The sequence below is a fragment of the Myotis lucifugus genome, unplaced genomic scaffold (assembly GCF_000147115.1).
Source record: "Myotis lucifugus unplaced genomic scaffold, Myoluc2.0 scaffold_255, whole genome shotgun sequence".
NCBI classification, from domain to species: Eukaryota; Metazoa; Chordata; class Mammalia; order Chiroptera; family Vespertilionidae; genus Myotis; species Myotis lucifugus.
This window is the reverse complement of record NW_005871303.1, coordinates 1769841-1782155: the sequence shown is the minus strand read 5'-3', so window position 1 is coordinate 1782155 and position 12315 is coordinate 1769841. Positions and strand designations below refer to the sequence as shown.

The 12315-nt window shown below is 40.3% G+C and overlaps 1 protein-coding gene across 1 annotated transcript in view; it reads left to right on the top strand.

Annotated features, from left to right (window-relative positions):
• Positions 1–12315, top strand: part of INPP5F (inositol polyphosphate-5-phosphatase F) — a 58017-nt gene that overhangs the window by 44532 nt on the left and 1170 nt on the right. The window contains exons 13-18 of the mRNA XM_023762640.1: positions 1849–1966; positions 4207–4405; positions 9627–9698; positions 10478–10551; positions 11182–11310; positions 11840–11927. Of these exons, the coding sequence (XP_023618408.1) occupies positions 1849–1966; positions 4207–4405; positions 9627–9698; positions 10478–10551; positions 11182–11310; positions 11840–11927 (680 nt within the window). The remainder of the gene's footprint in view (positions 1–1848; positions 1967–4206; positions 4406–9626; positions 9699–10477; positions 10552–11181; positions 11311–11839; positions 11928–12315) is intronic.

Below are 12315 nucleotides of genomic sequence, written 5' to 3'. Positions count from 1 at the left end.
GCAAAGAAGATGTTGTTCAAAAGGTACAAATGGAATAAGTTTTGGGATGTAATGTACAGCATCGTAACTGTAGTTAACAATAATGTATAATTGAAATTTGCTAAGGAAGTAGATCTTAAATGTTCTCACCACACTCACAGACACACACACGGAGGAATTATGTGAGGTGATAGATGTGTTAACCTTAATGTAATCACTCGCTGTATAAACACACACATATACCAAGTGATCACGTGGTACACCATAAATTTACACATATTACTCATCAATTTTATCTCAAAGTTGGGGAGGAGAGAAATATTTTTCTCTTTGATATTAAACTTTTTTGGATTCAGCATTCATGTCTCTCTTCTGTAATAGATTCTTATTTAATTACTGTTTCCTGTGAATGACTTAACTAGTTGGCAGTATCTTCTCCAAAATTATCAGTGTTAGGACAAGGTCTGTTTCAGGAATGGCCTTGGATAGAAATAGTGGGGTTGGGATGGAGGAAAAAAGGACTATGCTTTCCTTGCCTTCTAAGTTTAAATCACTACCTCTCTGGGGAGTTGCTCTGATACCTTTGTTAAAAGCAAGAGAAAAAACAATTTAAATCCTCATTGGCTCATTCTACAGGAATTGTAACGTGTAATGAGAAACCTGCTCTCTCTGTATTTACACACATCCACATAAACAGGTAAAATCTCTAATAAACTCTTGGAAGCTGTCCACATTTTTCCACATAAGAAATTTGTGATTTTTCAATATATTAAGTTGAGGCTTGAAAGACTGCCCACCCCCCACTCCCCCAGCAGGTTCTGTCTTTATTCTCCTGTTACATCTGTATTTACACCAGTTGATTTTAATCCTATCCATTCTATTCCAAAGGTTAGGGCGTTTGTTATCTCCATTCCAAGGTCACTACTCTATTGTTCTGTTAAGCTACAAGGAAGTAACTGAAGGAGATTATCCTAAGAAAAGATTATGTAGTTTAAGCGTGATTGTTCGTAGTTAAAGTGATTAACTACCCGCCTGGCACTTAGTTAAGAAGTTTTACTGATTTATTCCCTTCCTTAGTCCTGTTAATCCCTAACTCCAGGGAAAAATCCCCACCTGGGGAAACAACCTTTCTTGGAGAGGTGACCTTGGTTAAAACACATAGCGCTAAGAAGGGGAGCAAACATATTAAGAACAATATGCCATATATGCAGGTCCCTTGAAACATATGCTATGCAGATGTTTCTTCCCTGCAGCGACTATGTCAAGCAGCAAGGATGGACCGGCTTCCGGCACATAATAAAGGCCATATTTAACAAATCCACACCCAACATTATACGTACTCAATGGGCAAATTGAAAATTGTTAAGATCAGGATCAAAATAGGAATGTCTACTTTCATCACTCTTATTCAACATGGTATTGGAAGTTCTAGTCACAGTGATCAGAAGAAATAAAACCCATCCAGATTTGGGCGGGGGGGGGGGGGGGGAGTAAAACTGTCAATATTTGCAGATTACATGGATCTATATAGAGAGAACTTTAAAGATTCCATCAATAAACTAGAACGTATAAATGAATTGAAAGACTTTTTTGTTTGTTATGTAATAAGTTTAGACCTATAAATTTTCAAAATTCTATAGATTACCAAGAATGGCTTTACCTTAAAGCTCCATCTAGCTGAAGACTTTTTGCTACAAATAGTATGTTTAATTATTTGACATGCTTGGGTCAGAGTCAAATACTAATAGATATTTTAATTCAGCTGCATGACTTGGAATTATAAAAGCCTACAAAATTACAGTCTTACAAGCCCACCTTGACTTCGGGAACATTCTTGTGTTTAAATTGTCAAAATGTTTTCCTTGACAGGGTGACTTTACAAGGACAGGAGAAAGGAAGTTAGCAGGAGTTATGAAAGACGGTGTTAACTCCGCAAATAGGTATTACCTGAATCGATTCAAGGATGCTTATAGGCAAGCTGTCATAGGTAAGAAACGTAAAAGCCTTTCTTTAAAATTTGTTATTCCTTCTGTGACTATTTTACCGAAACCAACATTATTAACATAGTTCATATGTTTTATAATATACTTACGCTTCTATATTGAGCATCTTATTACCAAATGAATCAAATACAAATTTTTAGGAGATTAGAACTTGACAGATTTTTTAGGCTGGAGCAACAAAAGAAACCACTCGTTTCCATACGTATTTGTCAGTTTGCTGTTCATGTAACAGAAAGCATGGTTGAGGCTCCTGAAATAAGAAATAAGAGACCCTAAAACCTCATCACCTAAAAACCCCACATTCTATTTGTTTTTCCGTTACTCAAGGCTGAGAGATGTAACAAGATGATTTTCTTTCTTTCCATGACATCGTATGTTCTTGCTGTGGACAAAAACACCATCCTTTCTTTCCATGGGTGTGATTAAATAGCATATCAAAGAGGATTACATTAAGCCCTAGCTGTTTTGGCTCAGTGAATAGAGCGTCGCCTGTGGACTGAAGGGTCCTGGGTTTGATTCCTGTCAAGGGCACATGCGCAGGTTTCAGTCTCAATCCCCAGTGGGGGGCATGCAAGAGGCAGTCAATCAATGATTCTCTCTTATCATTGATGTTTCTATCTCTCGCTTCCTCTCCCTTCCTCTCTGAAATCAATAAAAATATTTTTAAAAAATTTATCCTACCCAATTCAGTCCTTTTTTTTGAAGAGTAAATGGAGGGTAGATTGCCCAGTGGAATTCATGCTTTGGCATGTTTTAAATTTAATTTTTATTAAAATATTACCTTATAGTATTTAAATAAACGTATAATGTTGTGGATTAGAACCAAATGCAACACTTTATCTTATGGTCTCTGAGACTATTTTTTAAATCCTGTTTTTAAACTTGATATTTATCATTCATAAAATAATGGGGCCTAGACACAGGCCAGTTAGTAATTTGAGAAGTCTGGTGTAAAGAAGTTTGGTTCATTTGCCATGGATGGGGGTGTGCTGACTGGAAAACTGGATTTTTAGCACATTATTACAGAAAAGTAAGATACTTTCCTTCTGTTGGTCGATCTGGTAACTCAGTTATGTCCTTGAGGACTCAGGTTTTGTCCCTTGCGCAGTTTGATCTCTTCAAGGTTGAGACAGAGGCCCATAGCAGGCTGGGCTACTGCTTCCCCTTGTAGTGATAGCAGTGGCAGATCTTTCCCAGAAGCCGCCTCCAGTCTCATTGTTCCAAACTATAGGGAATGGGATCATAATGACTTGTTAAAGTTTAAGCCACATGCCACACTAGGAAGAGGTTAGCTAGTCTATTTAGATCTGTTTAAAATGGGCTTTTTAAAAAAGGTTTTTGATTTCAGAAAAATGTTTTTATTGATTTCAGAAAAGAAGGGAGAGAGAGAGAGAGACAGAGAGAGAGAAAGAGAACATAATGATGAGAATCATTGATCAGCTGCCTCCTGCACACCTCCCACTGCGGGTCCAGCCATGTGCCCTGACCTGGAATCAAACCATGACCTCCTGGTTCATGGGTCGACGCTCAACCACTGAGCCACATCAGCTGGGCTTATTTGTCTTTTTATTGAGTTGTAGGAATTCTGGATACAAGTCCATTATTAAATAGGTGATTTATAAATATCCTTTCCCATTCTGTGAATTGTCTTTTCACTATCATGTTATTTCCCTTTGAAATACAGAAGTTTTTTTATTTTTATTTATTTTTTAGCAGTTATGGTGGGTAGTTACATCCTAGGCCGGTATCTTTTTTTTTTTTAAAATTTATTGATTTTTTTCCAGAGAGGAAGGGAGAGGGATAGAGAGTTAGAAACATCAATGAGAGAGAAAATATCGATCAGCTGCCTCCTGCACATCCCATACTGGGGATATGCCCGCAACCAAGGTACATGCCCTTGACCAGAATCAAACCTGGGACCCTTCAGTCTGCAGGCCGACACTCTATCCACTGAGCCAAACCGGTTAGGGCAGTTTTGTTTTTTTTTTAATGATGTTCAGTTTATCTGTTTTTTCTTTTGTTTGTGATGTTAGTGTCCATTCCCACCTCCACCCCCCCAACACCAAATAAAAAACTAAAAAAACCCATGTCTAATCCAGGTCTCAAAGATTTATTCCTATGTTTTCTTAGAGTTTTATGGTTTAGGTCTTCATTCTCTTTTGTTTTTTAAAAAAATGTGTTAGGAAACTAAGATGATGATAGATATTGACACTTTCTACTCTAGATTTGATGCAAGGCATTCCAGTGACAGAAGATCTTTATTCCATATTTAACAAAGAGAAAGAGCATGAAGCTTTGCATAAGGAAAACCAGAGAAGTCACCAGGAACTGATTAGCCAGCTTTTACAAAGTTACATGAAGTTACTGCTGCCTGATAATGAAAAGTTCCACGGGGGCTGGGCCCTCATTGACTGTGATCCCAGGTAATGAGTGATGTCCTGCTAACTAATGTGCTTACATTTCTGATAAGTTTTCTGTAATTAATGCTAGGACTTATCCATAAAGCTGTGGGCATGGATGCATGGCACTTTTCAAGTACAGAGCTGACACTAAAAACTCAGTAATGAGAACTATTTTAATGCAATAATTGATATAAAAAACAATTGTAAAACTATGGTTCGCTAGTGGCTGTGTGGGTTTTCCCCCTCAGAATCTAGGTTTATTGTATTAATGCACATAACTCAGTGGATAGAGGATTGGCCTGCAAAATGAAGGGTCCTGGGTTCGATTCTGGTCAAGGGCACGTACCTCGGTTGCAGGCTCCATCCCCAGCCCGGGGCACATGCAGGAGGCAATCAATCCCTCTCACATGGATATTTCTGTGTCCCTCCCTCTCTCTTCTATTCTAAGAATCAATGGAAAAATATATTCTGGTGAAGGTTAACAAAATATATATATTGCACTGAAAATGTTTTTTTTTAAATTGTTTGAAGTATTACATATGTCTCCTTTTTCCCTATTGACCCCCCCCCCCACCACCACTCCCACCCTAAGGGCAAGCTCCCACCACCCCAGTCTCTGGATATATTTTTTTTTCTTTCTTTATTGATTAAGGTATTATATATGTGTTCTTAACCACCCATTGACCCACTCATGCCCTCACCTTCCCCTACCTTCCCTCTGAGTTTTGAGCATCTGATCGATACTTCTCTGTCTCTGGATCTGTTTTTGTTCATCAGTTTATGTTGTACATTATATTCCACAAGTGAGTGAGAACATAAGAGATTTTTCTGACAATTACTTCGCTTAGCATAATGCTTTCCAGGACCATCAGGTGTTCGAATGGTTAAAAAAAATTTTTTAAATATATTTTTATTGATTTTAGAGGAAGAGAAACATCAAAGATGAGAGGGAATCATTGGCTGCCTCCTGCCCGCCCCCTACTGGGGACAGCCTGCAACCCGGGCATGTGCCCTTGACCAAAATTGAACCCAGGATCCTTGAGTTCGCAGGCCAAGGCTGTATACACTGAGCCAACCCGGCTAAGTTGGTTAAGAATTATCTTGATGGATTCCCCACCAAGATGGCGGCATAGGTAAACACCGGAGACTGCTGCCGCAAACAACCACTTCAAAAATACAACTAAAAGACGGAACGGACATCACCCAGAACCACAGGAAGGCTGGCTGAGGAGAGCCTCTTCAACTAGAAGGAAAGACAACAGCATACCGAGGCTCAGAGGAGGCGCAGTGTGGAAAATTTAAAGGTGCGGAGGTGCGCTCGCAAAGCGGGCTGGTGGCTGAGGGCGCGGTTGTCGTTTTCAATCAGGAGGGAGTCTCAGACTCTGAGCTCCAGATCCGGGCGAGTCTCTAGGGACTCAGACTCGAACGGGAGAAGCGGGATTGTCTAGCATCAGTTGCAACGTGAGGGCAGCTTTCTCTCCGAGGTTTGCAGCGGTTGCTGGGGTTCTGAGAAGCAGAGCCTCTGGGAACGGGACTGAGAGCAGCCATAACTGCTTCCTCTGTCCGCCCTGTTGATCCCGCCCCGCCCAAGCCCTGCGCAGAGCCATTTGCCAGATCGCCTCAGGCAAAGGCTAGATTAGCACCTCCCCAGAGGACAGAAGTTTCCCAAGGCAGACACAGGTGATTCCCACAGCCAGTCGGCCTGGTGGTCAAATCCCTCTAGTATTAACTACAACAATCAAAGCTTAACTAGAACAAGACTGCGCACAAAGACCACAAGGGGGTGCACCAAGAAAGCATAAAAAATGCGGAGACAAAAAAACATGACAGAAATGGAGGATATGGAGCTAAAATACGCAATTTTGAGGGCTTGCAATAAACTTGATGAGAGCCTCACAAAAACTAATGAGACCCTCGATGCTATGATAAAGAACCAACTAGAAATTAAGCATACACGGACTGAAATAAAGAATATTATACCCAATAGCAGACCAGAGGAGCGCAAGAATCAAGTCAAAGATTTGAAATGCGAAGAAGCAAAAAACACCCAACCGGAAGAGCAAAATGAAAAAAGAATCCGAAAATACGAAGATAGTGTAAGGAGCCTCTGGGACAGCTTCAAGCGTACAAACATCAGAATAATAGGGGTGCCAGAAGAAGAGAGAGAGCAAGATATTGAAAACCTATTTGAAGAAATAATGGCAGAAAACTTCCCCCACCTGGTGAAAGAAATGGACTTACAGGTCCAAGAAGCGCAGAGAACCCCAAACAAAAGGAATCCACAGAGGACCACACCAAGACACATCATAATTAAAATGCCAAGAGCAAAAGACAGAGAATCTTAAAAGCAGCAAGAGAAAGAGGCTCAATTACCTACAAGGGAATACCCATACGACTGTCAGCTGATTTCTCAACAGAAACTTTGCAGGCCAGAAGGGAATGGCAAGAAATATTCAAAGTGCTGAATACCAAGAACCTACAACCAAGAGTACTTTATCCAGCAAAGCTATCATTCAGAATTGAAGGTCAGATAAAGAGCTTCACAGATAAGGAAAAGCTAAAGGAGTTCATCACCACCAAACCAGTATTATATGAAATGCTGAAAGGTATCCTTTAAGAAGAGGAAGAAGAAAAAGGTAAAGATATAAATTGTGAACAACAAATATGCATCTATCAACAAGTGAATCTAAGAATCAAGTGAATAAATAACCTGATGTACAGAATGAACTGGTGATTATAATGAATCAGGGACATAGAAAGGGAATGGACTGGCTATTCTTGGGGGGGAAAGGGGAAAGGGAGATGCGGGAAGAGACTGGACAAAAATCGTGCACCTATGGATGAGGACAGTGGGTGGGGAGTGAGGGCGGAGGGTGGGGCGGGAACTGGAAGGAGGGGAGTTATGGGGGGGGGAAAGAGGAACAAATGTAATCTGAACAATAAAGATTTAATAAAAAAAGAGGAAGAAAAAGGTAAAGATACAAATTGAACAACAAACATGCATCTATCAAGTGAATCTAAGAATCAAGTGAATAAATAATCTGATCTACAGAATGAACTGGTGATTACAATGAATCAGGGACATAGAAAGGGAATGGACTGACTATTCTTGGGGGGGAAAGGGGAATGGGAGATGCGGGAAGAGACTGGACAAAAATCGTGCACCTATGGATGAGGACAGTGGGTGGGGGGTAAGGGCGGAGGGTGGGGCGGGAACTGGGAGGAGGGAGTTATGGAGGGGAAAACAAAAGAGGAACAAATGTAATCTGAACAATAAAGATTTAATTTAAAAAAAAATTATCTTGATGGCTATTGGCAACCCCTTAAGTATCGCACTGGAACCAGCCGCGGGGCTAAAGGGCTTGCGCATGCGCACTGGACGCTGCGCAGCGGAAGTGGCCCGCCTTGACGTGTTCCGGGGCGGGAGGTGGCGCGGTCGGTGGACGCAGTGCAGTTTGCTTCAGACAATTCACGCGTGGGTTTGGGTGCAGCGGTTCTGATCGCTTTGACTCCTCGAGAGAGAGACAAACGGACGCCCCGACCAGATGCCGCGGTCCTACAAGCCTTCGCCCGCCGCCCCGCGGCCCGCCCGCGCCGCAGACCTGGCTGCTGAAAATGATCGCTTGGCGACAATACTGAAGATGGCTCTTCTTTTAGCAGGGCTCATGCTGAAAGCTCCGGTGGCGTTATATTTTTATTCTAAAATAGTCCTTTTTCAAAGCTTCCTGTTAATGTCCCCTGAGGACAGCGGCTTTTACGCCCTCGTTGTGGCGGTGCTCGGCCTCCACATACTGCTTTGTGGTTTTGTTTGGCTCGTGTGGCCGGTGGACGGCCGGCCCCTGTGGCGGGGGCGGAAGCGCTAGGACGGAGCCGCCTTTCCTCCGCGTCCAGCGCAGTCAGTGTGAGGCTCGCCTGACTGCTGTAAATATTGTCACCAGTAGTAAAATATTTCCGTGTTCAAGTGTCTTTGTGACGTAACTTTCGTGGCTTGGCTGGAGCAACGCTTTTCGGAGTGCCCGTAAGTACAGACCAGAGCCCACCCTGGTTCTTGTCTGGTCTGGGACTGAGGACGCCCAGGCATCTTATGTCACTAATTGCGTTTTTGGCGAAAATTGAGAATTTGTTATTTATTTATTTTTTAAATATATTTTATTGATTTTTCACAGAGAGGAAGGGAGAGAGATACAGTTAGAAACATCGATCAGCCGCCTCCTACACATCCCCCACCGGGGATGTGCTCACAACCCAGATACATGCCCTTGACCGGAATTGAACCAGGGACCTCTCAGTCCCCAGGCCGATGCTCTATCCACTGAGCCAAACCGGTTTCAGCGCGAATTTGTTATTTTAGATTAAGACTGTTAGCTACACTACAACAAGGTGCTGCACTTTGGTAAAGTTTTCTCCGCAGGTAGTACGGGTTCTTCGACTCCAGTTCCATCTGCAAAGGGTGTTTTGCAATATTTTGATAAACAGGCAAACAGGTGTGTAATTCTAAGGCAGAATATGCATTCGTATAGAGCAGTGATGGGAACCTTTTGAGCTCGGTGTGTCAGCATTTTGAAAAACCCTAACTTAACTCTGGTGCCGTGTCACATATAGAAATTTTTTGATATTTGCAACCATAGTAAAACAAAAATTTATATTTTTGATATTTATTTTATATATTTAAATGCCATTTAACAAAGAAAAATCAACCAAAAAAATGAGTTCGCGTGTCACCTTACACACGTGTCACAGGTTCACCATCACTGGTATAGAGACTTTTGGGACTAACCTAAGAAGCCAGATTAATTTCCACCTTTTGTTTGGAAAGGCTGTTATTAGGCAAATATCATGTAAAATCCTTTCAAAGGATGCATTCTGCAGAGTAAAATACTCTACTGTGCAGTGTCATTTTGAAGATTAGGTTATGAGAGTAAGTCATTTAGACTATTTCTTCCTTCTGAACCTCACATTTCTTTCTTTCCAATTCCCCTTCCCCCCCATTATCCATTTCCCCCTCCTTCTTGGCTGTGAGAAGGCATCTCTCTTCAACTCATCCTTTCTTCCACCCTCCCAAACTAGATTCTTTTTTAAATATCCAAATGGATAGATTGTGTCCTACCTTCTGAAATTAAATGTATGCATTATTCCCCCTCCCTCCCGTCTTTTATCACAAGTGGTTCTCCTTTAAAAATAAGCTTGGCAAAAATTTAGATGAAAGTAAAAATATGTAATTGCCTGTGTCATGTTTGTTTAGCCTCATTGATGCTACTCACAGAGATGTGGATGTGCTGTTACTGCTTTCTAACTCTGCCTACTACGTTGCCTAGTAAGTTGCTTATTGATTTAAAGCTTTAAATTGTTTTAAAATCTGAGTAAATTTCCATTTTAGGAAATGAAGAATTGGGTTTTATTTTGAAGAAATGTCATTGAACCCCTTTACCTTACATAACTGTGACAGCCTTCCTTTTTTTAATTTGAAAATGATTTTTAGAGTTTGTTTTATTATTATGCTCTAAATGATTTCCCATTGTTGGGCATTAAAAGGATTCGTTTTGCTGTTGTGAATGATACAGCTGTCTTTGTGCAGATAATTGTGTGTGCAAGGTTATCATTTGGTTACAGTGATGAATTGCAAGTGCTTCTCCATAGCCTTGCCAGAACTGAGGGTGGTTCCCCCCACCTTGTGTGAACTGTTTTTTCTTGTCATCGGCTTGGGTGCCTATTGGCATTGATCACGTTGATTTTCCCTCCTTGATTTGGATATAATTTATCTGCTGTATTATCCCAAATACATAGCTTCAGAATACATGTCTCTGTATTTTTAAATTTCCTTTTAGGTTAAGGTTTAAGTTTCTTTTTTTTTTTCTTTTTCAAAATGTTTATAAAACAAATTTTTGCTGTGAATTTTAGTGTAAGATCTATAAACTGATTTTCTTTTAACTATTGAACTATGTATGTTATCTCATTACATCTAACTTTGAAAAATATTTAACTGTATTGTGCTACAGATTTTAACTGCACAGTAGTTGGTACTATTATACTTCAGCTATAAGATAAATATGCTTTTGATTTGAATAATTTTTTAATCCCTTTTCCTTTATCTAGTTATGATGATGAAGTTGACAAAGTAAACCAGTATCAACGACTAAGTCTAGAAGACCTGGAAAAAATAGAAATAGGTAAATTTAAAGATACTAATCAAGTCATAGAAAGCAAATACTGTTTCTTCCAAGAGTAGGTCAAGTTGTTTATGCAACTGGCATAGCGTCTTACTAGAACCAGAGAGGGGTATTCCCAGTCGTATTTTGTAGGTCTCCCTTCTATTCTTTAGAGCAGGGGTCTTCAAACTACGGCCCGCGGGCCACATGCAAATACAAATATTGTATTTGTTCCCGTTTTGTTTTTTTACTTCAAAATAAGATATGTGCAGTGTGCATAGGAATTTGTTCATAGTTTTTTTTTTTAACTATAGTCCGGCCCTCCAATGGTCTGAGGGACAGTGAACTGGCCCCTGTTTAAAAAGTTTGAGGACCCCTGCTTTAGAGATTAGTGATGAATATAATCCAATAGTAAGTTTTTATTTTATTATCTTGTGAAGATTAAACCAGAGATCAAGGAAGTTTACATATTTGAGGCTGAAGTGCTAGTATTTATTTCATCAAACCAAACTCACACTAAGCTTGTGTGCTTGTTTAGATTGTGAGGGAAATGTGCTAAATAGCCCAATGGAATGATGTGTTGGTCTTTTGAAGACAGAGGAAAGTAAAGGTTATGTGAAAGATTTTCACATGAACTCCTCTGGTCTTTAGGTCCTGAACCCACTCTTTTTGGTAAGCCAAAGTTTTCTTGTATGCGGCTGCACTACAGATACAAAGAAACAAGTGGCTATTTCCACACATTGAGAGCTGTAATGCGCAATCCAGAAGAGGATGGAAAAGGTAAGGAGATGAAATTACTGAGTGTAAACTTTTGATCTGCTCTTCTAAGCACAAATGGAATTGGGGGCGGTACATACCATCACCAACTAAATGATCCAGGGAAATAGCAACTTTGTTCTCAGCAGCACAGGGAGATAGATGATCTGAACTGATGATGGTTTGGGGCGAGGGAAGCTATAATGGGAATCCTGTGTGGCCGTATGGATGCGGGCTTTCCCACCATATATGCCTCGTGTGGGTAGTAGTCAGGGACCGTGTCTGTCTGGTTCACAGCTATTACCCTCGGCATCTAGCACTTTAATTCCAATTGATTTGGTTCCTTTGCTCTTTACTTACTCTTTTGTTAAAATTGGTTTTACAACACTGAATTAGTGGGGGAAGTAATGAATAAGGAACAGTTTTGTGTAAATTGAAGCAAATAAGTTTGATTTTAACTGAAAGACCACAAATTTCATTTAGGGTTGAGTTAGAACTGCTACTTTTTAGTATGTTTCTGGAGAAAGTGGCAGCAGTTCTATTTGGGTTTCAGATACCCTTCAGTGCATTGCAGAGATGCTGCAGATCACCAAGCAAGCCATGGGACTGGATGTGCCTATAATCGAGAAAAAACTTGAGAGGTGAGTACCCTATTTTGATTTTCTCTCACGAATAAAGACATTATTATCCAGAGTCATCTTTAAAAATATTTGCACAGGTGGGGGGGAGGGGTCGCATTAGAGTAATGAGTTGGTATTTAGAGAGAGAAGTTTCAAATTTCTGGATTAAAGGTAAAACTTTTTGTTAAAATTATGGCCACAAGTAATATATTTTTAAACTCTTAAAATATACTTAAGAGGGGAGCATTTCAATTTAAATAACTTTGTAGAGAAACTAGCCACTATGCTTTAAACACGAGGTTACTTAATTTGGGAAAGAATGCCTGTAAACAGATTATTTTACATTTAAATTTGTGAGCTTTCCATCTAATGAGCAGGTTCATGGTCCACATTCCACTAGAGAAGAGAG